This window comes from Erpetoichthys calabaricus, chromosome 3 (assembly GCF_900747795.2).
Source record: "Erpetoichthys calabaricus chromosome 3, fErpCal1.3, whole genome shotgun sequence".
Taxonomy (NCBI): Eukaryota; Metazoa; Chordata; class Cladistia; order Polypteriformes; family Polypteridae; genus Erpetoichthys; species Erpetoichthys calabaricus.
The window spans coordinates 88,791,338-88,814,726 of record NC_041396.2 but is presented as its reverse complement, the minus strand read 5'-3'; the positions used below and the strand labels follow the sequence as shown (position 1 = coordinate 88,814,726).

General features: G+C 36.4%; 1 protein-coding gene across 5 annotated transcripts in view; it reads left to right on the top strand.

Moving 5' to 3' along the window:
• ampd2b (adenosine monophosphate deaminase 2b) overlaps positions 1 to 23,389 on the top strand; it is a 162,442-nt gene that overhangs the window by 131,071 nt on the left and 7,982 nt on the right. For all 5 annotated transcript variants that reach the window (XM_028797086.2, XM_051924989.1, XM_028797085.2 and 2 more), the window contains exons 7-17: positions 215 to 356; positions 2,195 to 2,284; positions 2,382 to 2,511; positions 2,748 to 2,942; positions 7,071 to 7,202; positions 7,522 to 7,685; positions 7,859 to 7,985; positions 9,265 to 9,428; positions 9,796 to 9,916; positions 11,628 to 11,801; positions 13,476 to 13,586. In XM_028797086.2, the coding sequence (XP_028652919.1) occupies positions 215 to 356; positions 2,195 to 2,284; positions 2,382 to 2,511; positions 2,748 to 2,942; positions 7,071 to 7,202; positions 7,522 to 7,685; positions 7,859 to 7,985; positions 9,265 to 9,428; positions 9,796 to 9,916; positions 11,628 to 11,801; positions 13,476 to 13,586 (1,550 nt within the window). The remainder of the gene's footprint in view (positions 1 to 214; positions 357 to 2,194; positions 2,285 to 2,381; positions 2,512 to 2,747; positions 2,943 to 7,070; positions 7,203 to 7,521; positions 7,686 to 7,858; positions 7,986 to 9,264; positions 9,429 to 9,795; positions 9,917 to 11,627; positions 11,802 to 13,475; positions 13,587 to 23,389) is intronic.

Sequence of the window (23,389 nt, the reverse complement as noted above, 5' to 3'; positions counted from 1 at the left end):
TGACGGTGGGGGGATGGATGGAATAGCAGGCTGCTTGTCTTAATCGGCACATTTACAGGACAAAAGACGTTGACAGAGAGGTGCGAATGGATTTAAAGTATGCCGGATTTACGAGTTTTCTCGTAGGCTCTGGTAATTCTAGTGTTAATTACATTACCCTAGAAACAAAGCAGGCTTCACTAATATGTTCATTTTTGTTTACATCCTGTCACAGATGCTCCAGTTCACCCTCCTGTATCAAAGACACACCCATATGAGAACCTGGATCCTAGCAGCATGCCTCCTGATATGGGGTTTGGATGCAAGATGGTAGATGGTGTAATCCATGTCTATAAAAGATCAAATGAAATGCAGAAGTAAGTACCATAATATCAATAATTTGTATCAAATAGAATATGAATATAATTGGTCCTTGGGTCATCCATGATGGTAATAAATGCCCATTAAATAATATGCCTCTTGCAGGCCATTATGACTTTGTGAATCAAATCTGAAATAAAAGCATCACTTTAGAATTAAAAGAATGATACTAAACATGATATCCTTACAAGATGGCTTACCGACTCTCTGGGTATAAATTCATAAGACAATACATTTTTAACAACCCTGCAACATTCAAAATATTTCTTTAAAAAAATCAAGAAAATGATAGTTAATAAATAGGTTGCAACACATCTGTCATTCCAACTGAGATAACAGTGCTTACTTCTGGTCAGGTGCAATCGAGGAGCAATAAGGAGATGCTTGGATGCTCACTGTCCAGCATAGTCCAAGTAGTTACAAGTCCAAGTAGTTCTGGTATTCTGCCTGTCTTTTATCGATTATGAATAATTGGATGTGTAGCAAAGGGAATCTGCATTTCTGCTTGAGAAATGTGATTGGTGGTATGCTTTTTTTAAATTCCTTTTTAAATTGTGGGAAAGAAACACTTGACCCCACCTTTACATATAAAACATACCTTCCATGTAGAACCCAACTTTAAAACAAATCTTAGTGTTGTCTATTCATTTTTTCTTTTCTTTTTTTTGTTTTAATTGTGTTAATACTTCTCTCTGTCTCTCTCTCATTACCATTCTCCGGGTGCATAAGTACATATTTTTCTTTATTGCCAAAGTGACACCAATAATATATGTAGCCTAACTGAAATCTTCAAATTTGTCTAGAAGAAAGAGAAAATTGAAAACAGCATTAGAGAAAGGATACATCATATGGAGATAGTTAGACAAGCTTTGGACAAATAAGACACTAATGTGTACAATGTTTATCTCAAATGGCGCACAACTTTATATTAAGATTGACCATGGCCCTTGGCTATCTATTTTCCTGGTGCATCTCTATCTACCATCCCTTAGACCAGGGGTAGCTACCTCCGATCCTGGAGAGCCGCAGTGGCTGCAGGTTTTTGTTCCAACCCAGTTGCTTCATTAGAAGCCAATCCTCGCCAATAACAGAGCTTATTTGATTTCATGGCATGTTAGTGTGTTTTAACTCTTTACCTTGTCAGTTCATTCTTAAATGATAGCTTTTTTTCCTTTCTAATGATACTTGTATCAAGTAATTTGATGCCTAAAACAGATGAGTAATTTTCAATTCTTCACTTTCTCTTCTGTTTCCTTCTGAGTACTGAAATTCAACCAAATTGTAAATGATGAATACACACGGGTGGAAACGGAGACAAGCTAGACGTAGAACTGCTGGTTCCACTGTCATTTGCATCTTATTGCTAATAAGAAACAGCTGTTTAAGACTAAAATAAGCAATTAAGGGTTGGAGCAAAAACCGGAAGCCACTGTGGCCCTCCAGGGCCAACATTGCTTAGTCCTGATTTAAAGGATCTGAGTCTTAAATAGCAAATAAATTAAATTAATTAGTAGCAAAAACTACTCCCTAATTAAGAAAATAGTTAAAATGAAAACCTGTAGCCACTGTGGCTCTCCAGGATTGGAGTTGGCCACCCCTGCTTTAGACCAAGAGTTACTCCTGTCTATTAGATAAACTAATCGTTTCCTTATGAAATGCATACCAAGCACCTCTAAATATCGAGTCACTGCATGCTCTGCAACTTACAATGCTATGAGCTTTTACTATAAATTGCTTGCTCCTAACAAAAGTGTCCTTTCAAAGCTGGCTTTAACGTTCTAGTTAGCTTTTTTTGCATTTGTATTTATTTCCTTATTTTTTACTTTATTTTTAGGGGTACAGAACTGGATTTGCCTTACACAAACCTCCAGGAGTACATTGCTGACATGAATGTCCTAATGGCGCTGATCATCAATGGACCAGTGTAACTGCAGTGGCTGTTACTATTTAGTCTAAGTCTTTGTTTTCTGTATTTTATATTTAATCTTGTCTACTTCTTCTTTTTTTTTTTTTTAAAATAGGAAGTCATTTTGTTACCGGCGGTTACAGTACCTGAGCTCCAAGTTTCAGATGCACATCCTCCTAAATGAGATGAAGGAGCTAGCTGCGCAGAAGAAGGTGCCTCATCGGGATTTTTACAATATTCGAAAGGTGAGTCACTAAATGCCTTTGTGCTTCTTTTTAGTAAGTGCTTAAAGACATTTTAGAGTAAACAACATATGTATGACTTGTATCACAAAGATAATTTTTTTATAAAAATAACAGCAAAAGCAAAAATCATTTAGCTGGCTTGACTTGTAGGAAAAAAATATAATTTCAGTAATGTGATTTCAGAGTATTTGAAATAATCGCACTGAATGTTGTTGCTTCATTTGACTCTTCTAAAGGTGGACACGCACATCCATGCTTCTTCCTGCATGAATCAGAAGCATTTGCTTCGTTTTATCAAGCGTGCAATGAAGAAGTACCCAGGTGAGATTGTCCACATTGAAAATGGCAAGGGACAGACACTAATGGAGGTGTTTGAAAGCATGAACCTTACTGCCTTTGACCTAAGCGTGGACACCTTGGACATGCATGCTGTAAGTATATATGGTCTGTTGTGCCAACCACTTTTCCACATTTGAATTTTTGTCTCTCTCAGTTAAGAGTAGCAATGAATAGTCTGAAGTAATAAAATTATTGCACACGTGTTTTCATTAAATATAGGGTGGTCCAGATCTAACTATGCAACTTTTAATGCAATGCAATAATTGCATAGTTAGATCTGGCCCACCCCTTAGAACACAGCACAAAACATGGAATTTTCAGCCTGTTGTTACATTGGTATATTTATAATGATGAAAAGGTTTTTCAGCAGTGTAATGCTACTGAAAAATAAAAAGCCTTTTTTAGATTGCAAATGCACCAGACATATACAGGGGGTCCTTGGGTTACGACACAGTTCCGTTCACACCCTAGCCTAAGTCTCTTACCTATGCTAACACATATGCAAAGTCATAATCTAGAACAGCGTTTCTCAACCTTTAAGTATTTGTGACCCGAGTTTTCATAACAGTTTTAATCGCGCCTCCCTAATGTTTTTTGAAAGGAGCCCACTAATACCAATTTGTTCTTTTTTTAATTAATGATATCATATTTATTTTTCTAGTATCAGAAAGTAGTTTAAGTTAATTTGTTTTGGTTTCAATAGATGTATTTTTCATATTTTCGATTCTTGTTTTCTTTTTTTCACATCTTCGCGCCCTCCTTTTTGTTACTTCGCGCCTCCCTAGGGGGGCCCGTCCCACAGTTTAAGAACCACTGATCTAGAACATAAACAGACAACTAACCCACAGAAAAAGGAAAAGGACATAAATATACTGTACTGTACACTGTACTGTAGTAACAGAAAAAATGAGTGTAAAAAAATATTCTTACCTTTATTCCTTCTCACGTCTCAATTTTTTTGAAAGTTTTTATGGGAGTGAGCGTTGTAAACTCGAAAATTTGTATGTCGAGACGTTGTAACCCACCCCCTGTACATTTAAACATTAAGATTGTGAATGTTCATGATTGTTGTATGTGAATGGAAGAACTGCATTCTTTTTGGTGGTTTTGCTTTTACCACCCTTGGCTGCATGACTCCGAGTAAGTCAGTAACAGTCACTGAAATAGTAAATTCACAACATGGAATATATTTTTTCTTTTTAAACTTATGTGGACATAATGAAAATTTGTTTTTCATTTAAATAATATCCATAGTTAAAGCTTATATAACAAAATTTATACCACATTTACATTTAGTAGTCCATTGTTATTCATTTAAACAAATATAAATTCAAATTTTGCATGTGGAAAAATGAAGTACACCCCTACATCTATCACTACTGCAGATACCTAAAATTAAAATAAGACATTTAGCATGATTTGCTCTTTGTTGTAGAAGTGTGTGTTATCACCATGCCAAGTTCAAAATAGATCTATGGTGCCTTTAGGAAAAAAGGGTTATAGATATCTGAGAGTCTGGAAAGGTGTTTGAAAAGATCTCTAAACAATTGGAAATCAGCCATTCCACTCTCTGCCAGATCACCTACAAGTGGAGAAGATTTCAAAGATTTCAGATTGTCCAAGCAAGTTCAGCCCAAGAATAGATTGCAAGATGCTGAAAAAAGCCTCTAGCAACCCCAACATTTCATCACAGGACCTACAGGTAGCTCTTGGCACTGTTGATGTCAAAGTGCATTTGTCTACCATTAGGAAGAGGCTCACATATTGGATTTTCATGTGGTGTGCCAGGAGGAAACCCTTGCTGTCAAGAAAGAACATCAAGGCAAGAATAAGCTTTGCCCATGAACACCTAGGCAAGGACCAGAACATCTGGAACAATGTGCTCTGAACAGGTAAAGCAAAAATATGTTTTTTTTTCGTGAAAGTACCAGAAGATATGTTTAGTGAAAAGAGTGGACCTGGCAACATGACAATGACTCTAAACATACCAATAAATCCACGGAGGAATTGTAGATAAGAAAGAAATGGAGGTTTTCTGGAGTGGAATCCCTCTGAGATGCTTTGGGGGCTGTCCACACAAAACACCACTCAAATATCACACAGCTCAAAGAATTTTGCATGGAGGAGTGGAAAAATTGTGTCCCAGACAGTTTCAGAGGCTGGTAGACAGAAATAGGAAACTCTTACCTGGGTTTATTTTGTCAAAGCAGGGCAATATCAACTATTATAGCCAAGGGTGCACTTACTTTTTCCACAGATGTGAATGGCATATACAGTGCATCCGGAAAGTATTCATAGCGCATCACTTTTTCCACATTTTGTTATGTTACAGCCTTATTCCAAAATGGATTAAATTCATTTTTTTCCTCAGAATTCTACACACAACACCCCATAATGACAACATGAAAGAAGTTTACTTGAGCTTTTTGCAAATTTATTAAAAATAAAAAAATTGAGAAAGCACATGCACATAAGTATTCACAGCCTTTGCCATGAAGCTCAAAATTGAGCTCAGGTGCATGCGGTTTCCCCTGATCATCCTTGAGATGTTTCTGCAACTTAATTGGAGTCCACCTGTGGTAAATTCAGTTGATTGGACATGATTTGGAAAGGCACACACCTGTCTATATAAGGTCCTACAGTTGACAGTTCATGTCAGAGCACAAACCAAGCATGAAGTCAAAGGAATTGTCTGTAGACCTCCGAGACAGGATTGTCTCGAGGCACAAATGTGGGGAAGGTTACAGAAAAATTTCTGCTGCTTTGAAGGTCCCAATGAGCACAGTGGCCTCCATCATCCATAAGTGGAAGAAGTTCAAAACCACCAGTACTCTTCCTAGAGCTGGCCGGCCATCTAAACTGAGTGATCGGGGGAGAAGGGCCTTAGTCAGGGAGGTACCCAAGAACCCGATGGTCACTCTGTCAGAGCTCCAGAGGTCCTCTGTGGAGAGAGGAGAACCTTCCAGAAGGACAACCATCTCTGCAGCAATCCACCAATCAGGCCTGTATGGTAGAGTGGCCAGACGGAAGCCACTCCTTAGTAAAAGGCACATGGCAGCCCGCCTGGAGTTTGCCAAAAGGCACCTGAAGGACTCTCAGACCATGAGAAAGAAAAGATTGAACTCTTTGGTGTGAATGCCAGGTGTCATGTTTGGAGGAAACCAGGCACCGCTCATCACCAGGCTAATACCATCCCTACAGTGAAGCATGGTGGTGGCAGCATCATGCTGAGGGGATGTTTTTCAGCGGCAGGTACTTGGAGACTAGTCAGGATAAAGGGAAAGATGACTGCAGCAATGTACAGAGACATCCTGGATGAAAACCTGCTCCAGAGCGCTCTTGACCTCAGACTCGGGCAACAGTTCATCTTTCAGCAGGACAACAACCCTAAGCACACAGCCAAGATATCAAAGGAGTGGCTTCAGGACGACTCTGTGAATGTCCTTGAGTGGCCCAGCCAGAGCACAGACTTGAATCCGATTGAATATCTCTGGAGAGATCTTAAAATGGCTGTGCACCGACGCTTCCCATCCAACCTGATGGAGCTTGAGAGGTGCTGCAAAGAGGAATGGGCGAAACTGGCCAAGGATAGGTGTGCCAAGCTTGTGGCATCATATTCAAAAAGACTTGAGGCTGTAATTGCTGCCGAAGGTGCATCAACTAAGTTTTGAGCAAAGGCTGTGAATACTTATGTACATGTGATTTCTCAGTTTTTTATTTTTAATAAATTTGGAAAAACCTCAAGTAAACATTTTTCACGTTGTCATTACGGGGTGTTGTGTGCAGAATTCTGAGGAAAAAAATAAATTGAATCCATTTTGGAATACGGCTGTAACATAACAAAATGTGGAAAAAGTGATGCGCTGTGAATACTTTCCCGATGCACTGTATATTAATTTTTCATTGAATAAATCAAATATTAATTTTTTTCTTCCTTAAATTACACCACCTTTATGTATAGATACTGTTGAAATGAAGGTCAAATCTTATGTCTACATTTATTAAAGAAAAAACATTTTATGGGGTGGAGTTACTTTTTCACATGACTGTAGCCCATCAGCTGTACAAAAGTATGTGTGTTTATGAGAAAAAATATAACATTCATGTTACTCAAGGAAGAGGCTAATTATGAAAGGTACTGTATAAAAATGTATTGATTATGTTTACTCACATTTTTTGAATATGCTTTTACCTAAAACGTTCTTTTTTTCTTTCATTAGGACCGCAACACATTCCATCGATTTGACAAGTTCAATGCCAAGTACAACCCTATAGGAGAATCTATTCTGAGAGAGATCTTCATTAAAACTGACAATTATATTGAAGGAAAATATTTTGGGCATATCATTAAGGTGGTTTTACTAATATTACAATATGTATTAATATTACATAATAATTGTACAATACATAAATGCAAATTTATAGTTTTTATAGAGACAGTATAATTATTCCATACTACTGTGGTACTTACCATATTTGGCAGAGGAATAAGATCAAAAAATCTGCTGGAAAAAAATGACTGTCTTTTCTCATGCTGGGCAGCTGTGATTGAACTCAGAGAGAGAGAGAACAAGAGAGAAAGATAAACAGTTATTGTCAATGCCATGCAAAGAGCTCTGGTATGTGGCCATTAAATCGTTATCTATCCTCTTTTTTTTTTTTTTTTTACAGGAGGTGATGGAGGATCTAGAGGAAAGCAAATATCAGAATGTGGAGCTGCGCCTGTCCATCTATGGTCGTTCTCGGGATGAGTGGGACAAGCTTGCTTGCTGGGCTGTCACACACAAGGTCTACTCTGATAATGTCCGCTGGCTAGTACAGATCCCGCGGCTTTTGTAAGTCTTTTTAATTAACATGTTCTTTGAACTGGAGTTCACCTCCAATTTCTCAGTGTTTTTTTTTTTTTCAAGCTTGTTTAGCCATGACTATTTGAGTTCAGCAAAATCTGCCTTGTTTCCTTGCCAATTATTTAATGAATTTTAACCATGCTTGCCACTTCTCTCCTCAGTGATGTTTACCATACAAAGAGGCAGCTGAACAATTTTCAGGAGATGCTTGAAAATGTCTTTTTGCCACTGTTTGAGGTTACCATAAATCCCCGCAGCCACCCAGAGCTGCATCTCTTCCTTCAACACGTGAGTCTCACCCATTGTTTGTTGACTGTACTAATACAGAATTTGATATCTGATGGCCACTTGTTCTTTTATTAGAAAAATAACAGGTGAATACCAATTTCAATTTTTAAACTAATTTCTGATTAAAATGAAAATATCTCATATGGAAGGTTTAAATTTCTACCATGTGTCATTATCAACCTAAATATTCCAGTTTTGTGTAATATACAATAACTTTCAGACTTTTTGGTTACATTTTTGTAATCTGTGACTAATACTTGGTAAATTATTAAAGGTGTAAGGCACGGGGTGGGCAGATTCAGTCCTGGAGGGCCGCAGTGGCTGCAGGTTTTTGTTCCAACCCAATTGTTTAATAAGAAGCACTTCCTGCTCAAGTAACACTTGTGGTTCACTTTAGTTGTCTTGCTCGTTAAGATTTTGAACCTTTATTGCTTAGTTTAGTCTTAAACAGCTGTATCTTGGTTTTTAATTGCTCCTCATTAGCAATAAGATGCTGGTTTCTTTTGTCAATTGCATTTCTCCATTCAGCTTGTTACCATTTACACCTGTGTGTATTTATCATGCACTATTGGGTTTAATTAAATACTTGGAAGAAAAGTGAAGAGAAAAAAAGTGAAGCACTGAGAATAACTTGTCTGTTTTAGACTTCAAATCATTTGGATGATATCCTTAGAAAGGAAAAAAAAATCTAGGATATGAGAATGACTTGACATGGCAGAGTTAAAGCACTAACAAGCCATGAAATTAAATAATTGACAAGGACTGGTTTTAATTAAGCAACTGGGTGCAACAAAAACCTGCAACCACTGCGACCCTCCAGGACTGACTTTGCCCACCTGTGGTGTCAAGTATAAAGATTTCATCTAACTGACATCATTCCTCCACACTTTTTCAGCTGCTTAATATCAGTTAAACATGGATTTTCTTTTGTGAAAACATAGAGTTAAAACTGACCCTATAGGAATTTACTGACATGAATGTTTTTCATATGTGAGAAGAAAAACAACTCCATGCTACATTTTAATCTAGAATTAAATGTGTGGAGCCAGCATCTACCACTTGTGTGTCCTTGGTGCCATTAATGTTTAGGGTAACATTTGCATACTGAGGATTGTAAGTTAATTACTTTTCCTGCATTGAATGTTAATATGTTACAACCACAGCTTTGTCAAATTTTTATCTGAGGTTTACAGAAATAAAAAAATAATATGCAACAATTTGACATTTCTTTGGAACATTTCTGTAATTTATTAATAGTAATAATGATTCTTTTGTATAGGTGGTTGGATTTGATAGTGTGGATGATGAGTCTAAACCAGAGCATCACATTTTCAACTTAGACAGTCCTCTGCCAGCCAACTGGACTGAAGAGGACAATCCACCATACTCTTACTACTTGTACTACATGTATGCAAACATGACAGTCCTAAATCATCTCCGTAGGTAAGCTAGACTCCATGTCCTTATTTATGCTTGCTTAGCTGCAAAATCTGTACATCTTGACTTTATTTAAGTAATTTTATTTAAACCATATATTCATTTCAGTATCTGCAAATAAATCTGCTCCCCTGTCTTACAGTATCTCCGAAAACTTACAGTGATCATATTGTTTAGTTTGTGACAAAATCTCAGCTTTTACCAATATTTTCTTATGTACGACTGTGCTCCTGAACATCTGTACTTTTTAGGACTTGTAAACCTTGTTAGTTTACCTGCCTTACTTTGTGAACTGTCTTCCTGTTGACTCCAGAAATGTTTCTGATGAATTTATGCTTAAACATCCATTTTAAATTCCCTTTGTCCTTCTTAGGATGCGCTCATTTCATACATTTGTTTTACGCCCACACTGTGGAGAGGCAGGCCCTATACACCATCTCATCTCTGGGTTTATGCTGTCTGAGAATATTTCTCATGGTTTGCTTTTGCGTAAGGTGAGTTCCTTGGTGTCTTAACATAATAATAAGTCAATATTTATTTATACAAGCTATTATATACAGAATATCACTCTAAAGCAAATACACTATTACTTTTGAAATGTTTGTTTGGTGATTACCATTTCCTTACAATTAATATTAATAAAAGATTTTGGCAGAATAAATTTTTGCACCTGCCTGTTTTCCTTTTTAAACATTTAATACTGAAGGTAATTTAAATAATAGATTAACCATTTAAGGAACAGAAGATTGTTTTCAACAGCTGCATGCAAAGACGAGATGGTTTATTTCAGTAGTACCTCTGCCTTACCAGGGCTGGCATGTCAAATAATACCGCCTGAAGCGAGGCATATTTTTGTCACCCTGACCTCCTGCCACCCCAATATATTCCCTTCCTAGGTATGAGTCAATACACTTAATCCACGTACAATACATTTTATGATACATTGTTCATAATAAAATACACCCACAATACAGTACCTCCTTGGGAACAAATGGGAAAATTAAAAATTCCATTTTTGGAAAAAATGTTGAAATATTAAAAGGATTAACTTAACGTCAATAAACATACAATTTTTTATTTTTGTAATGCCTATTTATACATTCTTTGCCACTTCTGTTTGACCTAAATATATATTTTAACTGACATTGTGTGACTGACACCTTAACTAAAATGCTATGGAAATTTGATTTTAAATTAGAAAAAGTATAGTAAGTAACAAAGTTGCACCCAAAGCAGGGTCTCATTTGCCTGTAAATCAGCAAAGGGGAACAGCATAGCAAGGTATCCAAATAACCAGGGTTACAGACCTGTTATCCTCACAACAGCCACTAGAGGGCTATTTACATGATGCTCCTTCAAAAAGCAGTAACTGGATTGTGTTGCATCACAGTCATGCTTTGTACTGCTGTAAGGGCAACATGTAAGGACCTTAACATTAGTTTTTCATGCAGTTTGCACAACTCCTCTAGGTGGTGCAACTTTATATTTGGTCATAGTATTAAATAATGTAAGTATCTTAAAAGTAGTATGCCTAATGTAAGTAAATTATTACTTAGTCTGCATCATTTGATAACTTTTATCTGTTATTAATTTTACTCCATACCCTGGATTATGAATAATTGGTGTAGCTAAAGCAGAAGAGGAGAACTAGTTGGACTGTAAAATATATGAATATATGATACAGACAGAGGTATTTGGGGCTGAATCATACCATTCAGAGTTAATTCAAAGCTGTGTATTTCCTGTATTTCTTTATTTAGTGTTTTTCACTGATTTTTTTTATCTAATGTTGTGTATTTAATCTCTTTTTTCTGCTTTTTCCCTTTTGTTCATTTTGAATTTCTGTGAAGCACTTTGAGCATGGGAAAGGTGCTATATATATATATATATATATATATATATATATATATATATATATATATATATATAATGTATTATTATTAATTATTATTATTATTAGAATCATAATGGCTTCTTTTAGTATAGTACATCTTCAAGATATAAGGAGCTATTTTGTTTGGTAAATGTCTTAATGGTTAAATTTAGAAACAAATATTCAACGTTATTTTTTGTACAAAAAACATTATTTTTCAACAGAAACATGGAACATCTATAATACAGTGGAGTGATCTTACAGTATTTTAATCAAATCTTTTTTTTATTAAAAATAATTTGGTTCTTGTTGCTGTAATTTTGTCCATGCAGGCACCAGTGCTCCAGTACTTGTACTACTTGGCTCAGATTGGAATTGCCATGTCACCACTAAGCAATAACAGCCTCTTTCTAAGCTACCATAGAAACCCTCTTCCTGAATATCTCTCTCGAGGCCTTGTAGTGTCCTTATCAACAGACGACCCTTTACAGTTCCATTTTACCAAGGTCAGTCTGTTTGAAATTTTTAAAGGGGTTTAATTTATTAGGATGAATAAAAAGTATTTTTTTCTGAAATTCACACAACTGTTATATAGTATCCTGATAGATAGATGTAAATAAGATGTTTTTCCTAAATTGTTTTGGAACCGTGTAGAATTGTGAATAATTTTAGTATTATTTGAATTCTTATTCCTCAAATTCCTTATATGAGAAAAAGCCATAAGGAGACGCCTTCAGACTAGCTATGCAAACAAGTAAGATTTAGCCACTTAGGCCAGGTTTATACTTCACGTGACGCATGCTCCAGCGGATGCTCCTGCTATGCAAATGTTTTACTGTTTATACTTGCGTGCGTACTTTACGTAAATCTGGAAGAATCCACCAGGTGGCAGTGCGAGATATTATCACGGTGAGAAAAAGTTCAGCTTCTCTGTGTTGTGAATTGCCTGGAACACCCATTAAATTCCGATGACACCTTACCGCAATATCTCTGAAAAGGATGTTTAATGATTAAATCCATCATTCCAGGGATGTGTCCATTCCAGCAAGCATTGGGCATGAGGCAGAAACGATCCCTAGATGGGACATCAGTTCATCACAAGGTGAATACAAGCATACACACATACACTGGCGTCATTTTATTGTCACTAAATCTGCATATCTTTGGAAGGAAACCGGAGCACACTGTGGAAACCCAGCAGGAAAACATGCAAACTCCAGGCAGGGAATACCTACGAGACAGCAGCGCTACCGCTTCGCCACGTGTCACCCCCATGTGTGTAATTATTAACAGTATTCATTATTTAAATGAAGTTAACAATTTATCTGTAAAATGTAACATACATAGTTTGATGCATTTCATTATGAAAGTGATATCAAGTATAAATCTAAGGATTCTAAATGTGTAGAGAGTTGGAATATCGTACATTTAATGTGTTCTGTGTGGTGATTGCTGCTGTCAGGTCAGGAAGAAGCCCCAGAAAAAAAAGATGGCACAAAAGATTGTATGTGAGACTTTTAAAATGTATTGTCATTACGATCGGGAAAACGCGATGCTTGAATATAAAAGCACCATGAATGCATTTGTATGTCGGCATTTTGCTTCACCACATTGAACCATTCATCAAACAATGAAGTGCGCACATTGATCCCATAGGATCCTCAAAGCAGCTTTCTGTCACATGTAGATAGTAAACAAAGACTCTCACGTCACATTCCAACTTTTATCACACTGCGCCCCCGACTTTTTGCTGGTAATAAAACTTGCGCACGCGTCACGTTAATTTCAGAGGGCCTGCTCAGAGGACGTGTCAAATGAACACTGGGAACGTGTGGCAGCCATGATGCGTGCGCATACACATTCTGAGCGTGAAGTATAAATGAGCCCTTAGACTTTTTAAATAGTACAAAAAATTCACTTCTGGGTAGTTTTTTTTTATTTTTCAATATTTTGTCCAAAGACATGGTAAAAAAGCAAAATGGTATATTGATGTGTTTGCTTATCCTAATCATTTTCTGAGGTTAATTAAATGAATGACAGGGAGCATTTTGCCCTGCTTGTGTTGACTTTCCTTTCAGTATATAAGAAGATGGCTAAGATGCTGCCGAAAAAACTACTGACCCTTTTCTTTCTGGAGTGAGTTAAATATCAATTCAGCACATTTCCTATCTCTCTACCAGGAACCCTTAATGGAAGAGTACAGCATTGCTGCTCAAGTGTGGAAGCTCAGCTCCTGTGATATGTGTGAGCTGGCCAGGAACAGCGTACTTATGAGTGGATTCTCTCACAAGGTAATTTTACTGATGCATACAATTTCTTTCTTCAAATTCATTCAATGAACTTGATCGTTCTTTGATTCATCTTTAGGCATATCACATCCACAGTAGCTATTTAATAATAATGTCTTCTCCTTGAAATCTTTGTTACCATATGTACATGATCAAAAGGACACATATGGAAGTCCTTTGTATAACTCTCTGCTTGTCTCTTTGGCTATGTTGTCTGGAAATGGTTTTTTGGCTGAAACATGATGTAGCCCCAAGTATACTTCACATTACTTCATGTTTTTTCATCGTGAGTGGGGCCAGTGATGACCTGGCCATTTCCTACCTTGCTGCCAGTGGTTGATGGGATAAGCTCCTAAACCACACCCTGAATTGGTTTAAGTGAGTTTGGGAATGTTAATTTATGAAAATTACTACATGTTGCTAACGTTTTATTTTTGGAAAACAGCTTAATAAACCTGAGGACACTGAAAGTGATTCTTGTAAGAGTCATGAACTAAAATTTTGGGGACAAACACTTGCAGTTGTAGAATATTAAGTAACTACTAACAATTAAATGGTAGGTTAGTTTACACATGGCCTGAAATTAGCAACCCAATGAATATAAGGGGTATCAGACATTTACCCTGTATTTGCTAGTTCACTAAAAAAAACTTTTGACAGTCAGCAGTAAATGACAAAGACAGTCAAGGCTTGTGAATGCATGAAGCTGGTATTCTCCTAGTGAGTAGGTGACAATTTTTAGTCAATGCCACCGCAGAGAAAGTACCTCTCTGCTAATGGAATAAGAGTTGTACATGCTATTACTGACTTTAAGAGGAAAAAGGGAGAATGTGGCATGTCTAAAAGCAGTGAAGGAAGAAGGACTATAATATTGTTGTGGATGGGGGACCTGTAATGATGATTAGCTACACTTCAGATATCTTTCCATGTCTATGTTGTACTTTGATGACTTGTTGCATCATATTCAGCTCCTCACTCATCATTCTGGCTCTCACATAACCAGGCTCTCCTCAAAATCACCATTTTGGGTACATGACGCTGCGTCCACATTGCTGCGTACTTAAACAAAATTCTGTGCGCAGTGTGTGGTAAAAACCTTGTGCATAGCTCTCTGTCTGATGCCATTCACCACACTGCCCCCGCACACAACACAGCTGTGTCAAATATAAACCAAATATAAATGGGAGAGTCTAAATAGTTTTTCTTCTGTCTTGCAAAATCTGTTAATGTATTCCTTTAAAAGCTTCATAATAGAAAAGGTAGCTCGTCTCTAACTTTTCACCAGTTTTGAAAAGGCAAGATCTAACAAAAGCGTATTTGTTTGAAAATGGGAATTTATACTTTGTATTTTTCACATAATTATTGAACACTACATTAACATTTGCTGGTAGAAACTTTCTCAGTTTTTGTCAGCTATAGACGTCTAACAATTTTTTTTTTTTTTTTTAAATAAGCAAGTTTTCTTTTATTTCTTAAATACTTCCTCAAATTTCTCACCATGTATATATAGACCACTGGACAATATGCTGCTGATTAATTGACCTAACATGTCACTATGGTGGTGGGAAGGGACCTAGAGACCAGAGGAGAAATCTTAACTTCGTTTTCAGTAAGGTACAGTGCTAACCACTGTTTTGCTTTAAAAAAATATACTAGCAAAAACTTTTCACATAATTGGTAAGCAAAATGACACCTTTTATTGGCTAACTAAAAAGATTACAATATGCAAGCTTTCGAAAGTAACCGAGGCCCCTTCTTCAGGCAAGATGTATCATGTATCAAGGGGCCTGAGTTGCCTTGAAAGCTTGCATATAGTAATCTTTTAGGTTAGCCAATAAAAGGTGTCATCTTGCTTAAATTCTCACTACATCCAAAATGGTTAACATGGAACAACACCCTATTACTATGTAATTGCTAAAAGGCATTACATTCTCAAGCTACTGCACTGATATTTTTTGGTTTGAACTACAGTGTATGTAGTTTGTTTAGTGTCTTGTGATATTACAAGAGGAAGCTAATAAATGTGAGAAAATAACCAAGTAAATGGCTACACAGATGTGTGCTTAGACAATTCTTCTTTGTTTCAATTTTTCCTTTATCTCTGCAGGATCTTTGAGTATTAGGCCGGAAACGACAGTGGCATAAACCCACCTATGTATTGTAACAAGCATTATTAACATGAAATAAACAGTTAATAAAAATTAACTTTCATTATAATAGCTTTGTTCTTACATTGATCAGTTTTACTTGACACATAAAACTGATTGTCATAACAATGCTGTGCTGCACGTTTGAATAATTTGTGGTGCTCTGTCCAGGGATTGTTACTTCCTTTTCCTCAATGGTTGCTGGGATAGGCTCACACTGCCCTGCAGTCTTGCCTTAGATAAGCAAGTTAGGAAAATGAATGGATGTATAATTAATAGCTGACTGAGTATGTTGCAAACTGAGATTTTTAATTGATTGTTTTAGATTAATTGCAACCAAAGGGAAAATAAAGACCAGTTTCCAGGATGAAAACATTTACTGATTAACACGCTCAATTATTAGGTTAATGCAAACAATTTTTTAAATACATTAATGGATAAAGCCAGCAAAAGAATTAATTTTAAATCTCTACATATGAAGACCAATGCTGGTTTTGTATTACTTGCTCTAAATGTGTATTTTTATTAGTTTTCATTGTGTTGTGCTTGTTTTTATGTGAGATTTGATATTCTACCAGGAAGTAACGATTGCTTTAATGTTTTAAAGTCCTAAAATACATGTTTGTTACTGTCCAATTTTCTTTCTGTCCTTTCTTGTATAACTCATTAGCCAAATACGTAAGAGGGTTCAGGGTGGATGTCTCTTTACTCTTTTGTTTGCATAAAGCCAGGCTTGTTTACATATTTCCGTTCTTGTCTTTGACAATGCAATGTCTAATGGGTGATGAATTGTATGGAAGAGCCTATTAACATGTATGCTTACCAACCCTCCTTTCTTCGAAAATGGAAACGTTGTGTCTGGTTTTAAGCAGAGAATTTGTTCTCACTGATTGTTGAAAATGTAAATTTCAATGTTTATGTGAATATAATCTAATGTCAGTGAAGAGTGTGTGTATATATATATATATATATATATATATATATATATATATATATATAATAAATAGTAGGAATTTCTTTTAAAAAACATGTGAAATTCACTGTCAAGGTGATGCTGAATGTGACAACCACAATGTTTTACAATTAAACACTTCTAAAACAAATAATAAATCTTCTTACTCCATTCTTAGAATTCCCTTTTCTCTCACAGTTTTGATTAAATTGCCATCTTTAGCATGTTTTTTTTTAAGTATTGATCAATTAAACCACTGCAAAATTGTTCAACAATTCCAAAATCTGATTAGCAAGTATTACCTTTTACCAGTTATATTTCATATGGAATGCCATGTTGGTAATTCATGCTGAGTTACAAATTCAGGACAATGATTTCAAATGTCAGCCCGCTAATAGTCTGTACAGGTTAAGTATGTACCCTCTATTTTTCTGGTGTTTTTCTTATTTTCCCTCCTAATAAAAATATGGTAATGTAATTGGCAGTTTTAGCTTGCCTGATAAGTGATAACTGAGTACTGTATATGCATGAATGTCCTCTGTGATGGACTGGGACCCTTTCTAAGGTTAGTACCTACATTGTACTTGATACGCCTGATATGCTTCAGCTTTGTTACTCAAAAATCAGAATTAAGCAGGTTCAGAAAATGGGTGGATGAATATATAAATGGAATGGTGGTGGATATTGTGTTTCTTCTTTTTTTTGTCTGCATTAACATAACAGGTATTTTTAAGGAGGTGAATGTTTTTGTTTTTTTTTACTAAACAACAGCATTTACCTGGATCTTTCAGACAAGAATCCTGCAGTCAGCTACTGTCTAATAATGATGACAAGCAGACCAGTTGCAAGCATGAAATGCATGTATAAAGCATGTTTCTGTATAAATAACACAGTGTGTTCCCATAATGTTGGTTTATGTAAAGTCTTTTTCAGCAAGCGCAATCATAAGTATACATATTTGTATTGAATGACCGGTGCAGACTTAAATAGTTTAACTGAAATGTGTGTGTCATTCTTATGAAAGTGTGATCAAGTCTGCATAACCCTGATCATGCAATCTGTAAACCTGTAGTTTTATAAAATAAATCTTTCATTAAAGAACAAAACTGTATATCAAGAATTTTACCTTAATAGTATTCTGAATAGTTTCTTTTTTTGCTTTGCTTGTTGATGACTCCATTGTGTACTTGTTTAACTGAAACCACAAATTTAGTTTCTTTGCATAGTAGAATTATGATACAGCTGAAGAAGTGAAGTACAGTATTTCAATGCAAATGGCAAATTCAACCAAATTTATATAGTGTGACAGATAGGGGGCGCTCTCTTGAACCCTCAGATCAAACGTCAGACACCAGGTAAAAGTCCAATTTTTAATATTATTTTATAATAATAATGTGCACCAAGCACCCTCCTCTCCACAATACTCATATAAATCATTAACAATATTCAATAAACAATCCTCCACTCTCCCAGACGCGTTGCCACCCTTCCACCCAGCTCAGCTCGTCCATCTGGGATTTCCCACAATCCTTTATAGTCCATGACCCAGAAGTGCTTCTGAACCCTCAATCCATGTGACTTCTTAGCACTTCCGGGTCAGATCAAAACTCTTCTTTTTCATCCTGGAAGTACGTAATTTCTTCTGTCCATGTGACTGGGACGTACTTCCAGGGTGTAGGGAAAATATTCCTTACCCCTCCCTGCAGCGTCCTCTGGCGGCCCCCATGGTATCCAGCAGGGCTGTGAATTAAAAGTCCACTGTCCATAATTCCCTGCTGGCATTCGGGGCTCTTCCACGCTACCGGGAGAACTCCACCTGGCGGCCTGGGGGTATTGGCCGGGATGAATGGCCGGCCATATCCCACAATAGACACTTACTTCTGTGTTACTATTCAGTATTTAAGAACTGCAGTGTCCAGGTTTGTTTACCCCACCTTGCCCTTACTGTTGTCAAGATAGGCTCCATCCCTCCATGACCTTCATTTGGATTAAACGAGTTTCAGTATGTATATATGTTTAATATGACACGTGAATCTCAAAATTATGAAAAGTACTCAGTAAACTATTAGAATTTAATATGTATATTTATTTTGTTAAATATAACCAAATGCTTGTGCTATATTTGTGATGTTAATTTTGTCTTCTTTATAAAAAAGCAAAAGCAGTGAAACTATAGAAATAATACTTGGTTCTGTTTTTACACCAACTGTTAATACAGCACTGAATGTATTTTTTTTCTTTTGAAAATACTAATGCAGTCTCATTATTATTTTGATATTTGCATGTTTTTTAAATTCGCAAAACAGGCATAGAATTTATTTCTTTTCATATATCATGTTTGGAGAATTTTAATTTCTCAGCACATTCATGATTAATATGAAAATTTCCAGGTTCTAATTAAATTCCTTAACAAGTTTTCAGTTGCTTGGTTGCAGTCAATGGCCACAGTATTGTCATCATTTGGTTCAGTTATACATAAAGCTTGCTCAAGCACAGATGATAAGTGAAACTTCCGTGCGTGAGTATGCTTTAACCTAGATCTCTGAGTAGTTAACTTTTCTTTTGAGAGAATGACAAATTTAGAAAGGTCAGCTGGTAAGTTATCAATAGTGAGCTGGTGTAATATCCATCCATCCATCCATCCATTTTCCAACCCGCTGAATCCGAACACAGGGTCACGAGGGGTATGCTGGAGCCAATCCCAGCCAACACAGGGCACAAGGCAGGAACCAATCCCGGGCAGGGTGCCAGCCTACCACAGGACACACACAAACACACCCACACACCAAGCACACACTACGGCCAATTTAGACTCGCCAATCCACCTAACCTGCATGTCTTTGGACTGTGGGAGGAAACCGCAGCGCCCGGAGGAAACCCACGCAGACACGGGGAGAACATGCAAACACCACGCAGGGAGGACCCGGGAAGCAAACCCAGGTCCCCAGGTCTCCCAACTGCGAGGCAGCAGCGCTACCCACTGCGCCACCGTGCCGCCCACTGGTGTAATATTCTACTTAATATACTGGCACTCAAGCAAATAAATACCAAAGCATTTCACTTTTAACAGTGCTTTTATATTTGTTCCCATATTTAAACAAGTTAAACACAGGCATGGTCAGCGTCTCTGTAGTTCAGCGGCAGGAACTGTGCAGAGATTATGTGAGTTGGGGTAAGCTAGTGACTAAAGCAGTATATCCTATCTGGGCAAAAAAAAAAAAAGACGGCTTCAAAGTTGAAAATTGATGAAACCACATCAAATATTTATAGAGCATTTAAATAAGTAATAGACACTGTAACAGATCCTTCCTCCAAAAATATTTTATCTCTCTATTATAAAAAAAAAAATCCTGGGGAAAAAAAAGCAGGGCGACGATACATGATCTTCTCGGAAGACATTTAAAAGACCCGCGAGACAAAAAAAGACTGGCCACGGAGTGTCTTGCGGGGACCGTAAACATGAGACTTGGTGCCAAGAGATTGTCCCAGGGCCATCTCGTAGGGTCATGGAACATGAGATTCTTGCAAGACACGCACTTCTTATCAAATAAGAGCACGGCCAGCTAGCAAAATACTCAGACATGTAAATGCACGTAGCACACACAAATCCTGTGCTCTCAGCACATATAAAGATAATACGTTCTAGATGAAAGAGCAGTGCAGAGAAAAGAGACCCAAAAGCGTTGGAGAGAAAAAAAGGCAGATAAGAGATTATGAAAGCAGTGGAATTCGAAAGCACGTTCACAAACTTACACATGCAGAGCAGATTATGAAAGCAGTGGAATTCGAAAGGCTCAAAAAAAAAGTATGCGTGATACAAATGTGGAGAAAGTTAAAGAATATGAAAGTAAAAAAATTAGAAAGTATAAAAAAAGAAAGTAAAGATCGCAGTGGCACAAACAAATGGAAATTATTACTGGAAAAAGGGAAAATAATCACCACGGACCAGGTGTCACTGAAAAAAAAGCAGGACAAAGCGAGGTCAGAAATAAAAGACAAGAGTAGAAAACAAAGTAAAACGTCATAAAGAGGTTAAAAAAGGGGGCCAAACACATGCAGACTAAGATACAGAATATGAAAGCAGAAAAAAAACAACAGTGTCAAAACAAAGAAAGTAAAGATCGCATTAGCGCAAACAAAGAGAAATTATTACTCTGAGAAATAACTAAAAGGCGAATACAGATCGAATATATGGACACAGGTGATATGTTAGAAGTATGTAAATATTGTAAGGCTTTGAAGTTTAAGTCAGAGAATTTCAAATACGGAGTTTACCTCACATGCATTTATTGGTTACTTTGCAAAAAAAAAAAATTATTAACTACTCATGATGTTGATCGCTTTGTCTGTGCTGAAATTTCAAACAGAGAAACCTATCCTAAATTATGGTACAAAGTCATTAAACACATGTCTCAATGACCTCATTTAAAAGATTCAGCATATTGGGACCCGAAAGATTCCAAATATTTTTTTTACATAAGTTCTGAAATAAAAGTGAAACTAATGAAATAGCAACAATTCAAAGGAAAAAAAAATCTTAAAAGTGTGTATGTGGAAAACCAAACATGGGGGTTGGCGAGCGAAGCCCCCTAGTAGTATTATAAAATCACAGATTTTACTTGGTTGTCTTATATAAATTTAAATAATGTTAAGACTGGCAGAATGACTTGGACTTGCAGAGTGTATCACATTTGATGACTGCATGGCATCTTTATTGCCTTGAGAATGTCACTTTACCTGAACTAGGAAGCAAAGGGGATGATGGATTAGCTGACTTTCTCAAGATTTTTTTAGAACGCTTTTAAATTTCCTATTATACTGCAAGTATTATAAACTCTGGTGGTTGTATCAATGTTTTACAAGTTTAGTAAATTCACCTGCAATGCTTTCAATTCACATTTGCCTGTTCTTCAGGGTACTGTAAACATGAAATATCAGATATACAACTCTCTCTTCTCTTTGTACAGTTCAAAGTACCCACATTTCCTCTTTTCTTGCAGCCACATTATACACATTGTACTTCCATTTGAGTGTTCATTGTTTGTTAACTCTGTCGCACATAAGAGCTTGCAATGTGGTGGCAAATTGTAAAGTGCTATGAATGAGCTGCTAGTGATACCATACTGTATGATTCATGATCATGGCCAGACTCCACAACTGTTCAGGACTCTAAGATCATTGAAATTAAGGCTATGAATATAAATCACAGGGACAGTTGTCTAGTGTGTGATGCTGGCCTAAGAATTAAACTGATCTTCACTTTTGAAAATGTGATAATGCCTGTAATGACACCTGAGTTGAGTGATTGCAATTTTCACATTTTGTCTCTTTTTGGTGACCATTATTGATTTTTGTTCATCTCTGTTTTTGTGTTTAAAAGAATGGGACTGTGTTTTTTTCATATGGTTACAAATACTAGTCACCATTCTTAATTGTGCAGTGAGAATATTCAGCAAGGTTTATGAAACCTTTTCCAGTGAATTTTGTAAGTACATCTCACCTTTTATATAGTTCATGTATGTAAAGTTAACTTTATGAAGAGAAGCAATATTGCCAGATTTCACACAAATATATTTAACCAGGGGCTAATTTATGATTATTACTATCACATCATTCTCCCACTCACATAATCCAGTTTAGTGTTGCAGAGTTTATCATGATGACATTGGGCACCATCACAGAACCCATCCTGGGTTGGGTAACCTTTTTTCATAAGGCTTATTCTAACACACACACATACACACCCTAATTTGGAATTGATAATTAACCAAACACACATAATTGGGAATGTTAGAGGAAAATTCGTACACACACCGGGAGAATATGTACGTAAACTGCGCTGGATTTGAACCCAGAATGAGGCTGTACCATTTACTACTGCCTCATCATAAAATCTTTAATTAGACCTCTTCTCTTTCATTAGGGCTTAAATAGTTCATACAATCTTTTCTTCATGATTATTTTTTAGAACACATTGTGGTCTGTCTCGTCAATGTGCTGATCTGTGTTAAAATATGAACGTGAGCATAGAGTATGTAAAATCACCCAGGTTACCAACTGACCTTTTATAGATTTATTCAATTTGAATATTCAAAAAACCTCCAGTAATAATTATACAACTGCTAAAAGCATGTTCATAACAGTAGGATTTACAATTGTCAATTTTAGTAGAAAAAGAAGGATAATAGTATGCCTGTATTGGCATTTGGAAATGAGACACTATTTAAACAAATAGTTAATTTCAGATCCAAAAGAGACTCACTCTAAGTGTGAAAAACTAGCAACATCTGTACATTTTTAGCTTTCCAGCCTCATTTCATATGCTAAAAACCAACCAGATGGTTGCAACTTGCCACATGCTGTACTCCTATTAAAGCTAGTGAAATTTGCTTCTTTGTTCCTACCCAAAAAGCACATCATTACACTGGAAACATTTAGGAAAAAAATATTGCAAATTGAATCAGATCCATTCTGTATATTAGTTGTCAGAAAGCTGGTAAGTTTATCAACAGTTATAAAATTAGTAGTTCAGAAGTCATCTTTATAACGTCTATTACAGTAACAAGGTATTACTGACTTTTGTAGAAAATTGAAAGAAATTGTATTATTGTCATCATGGTTTAACAGGATTAATAAAGGATAAAATAAGACTGCATCAAACCATTCAAAAACTCTGTCCTCCTTTATAAGTGAGTTTGCTTTAAATA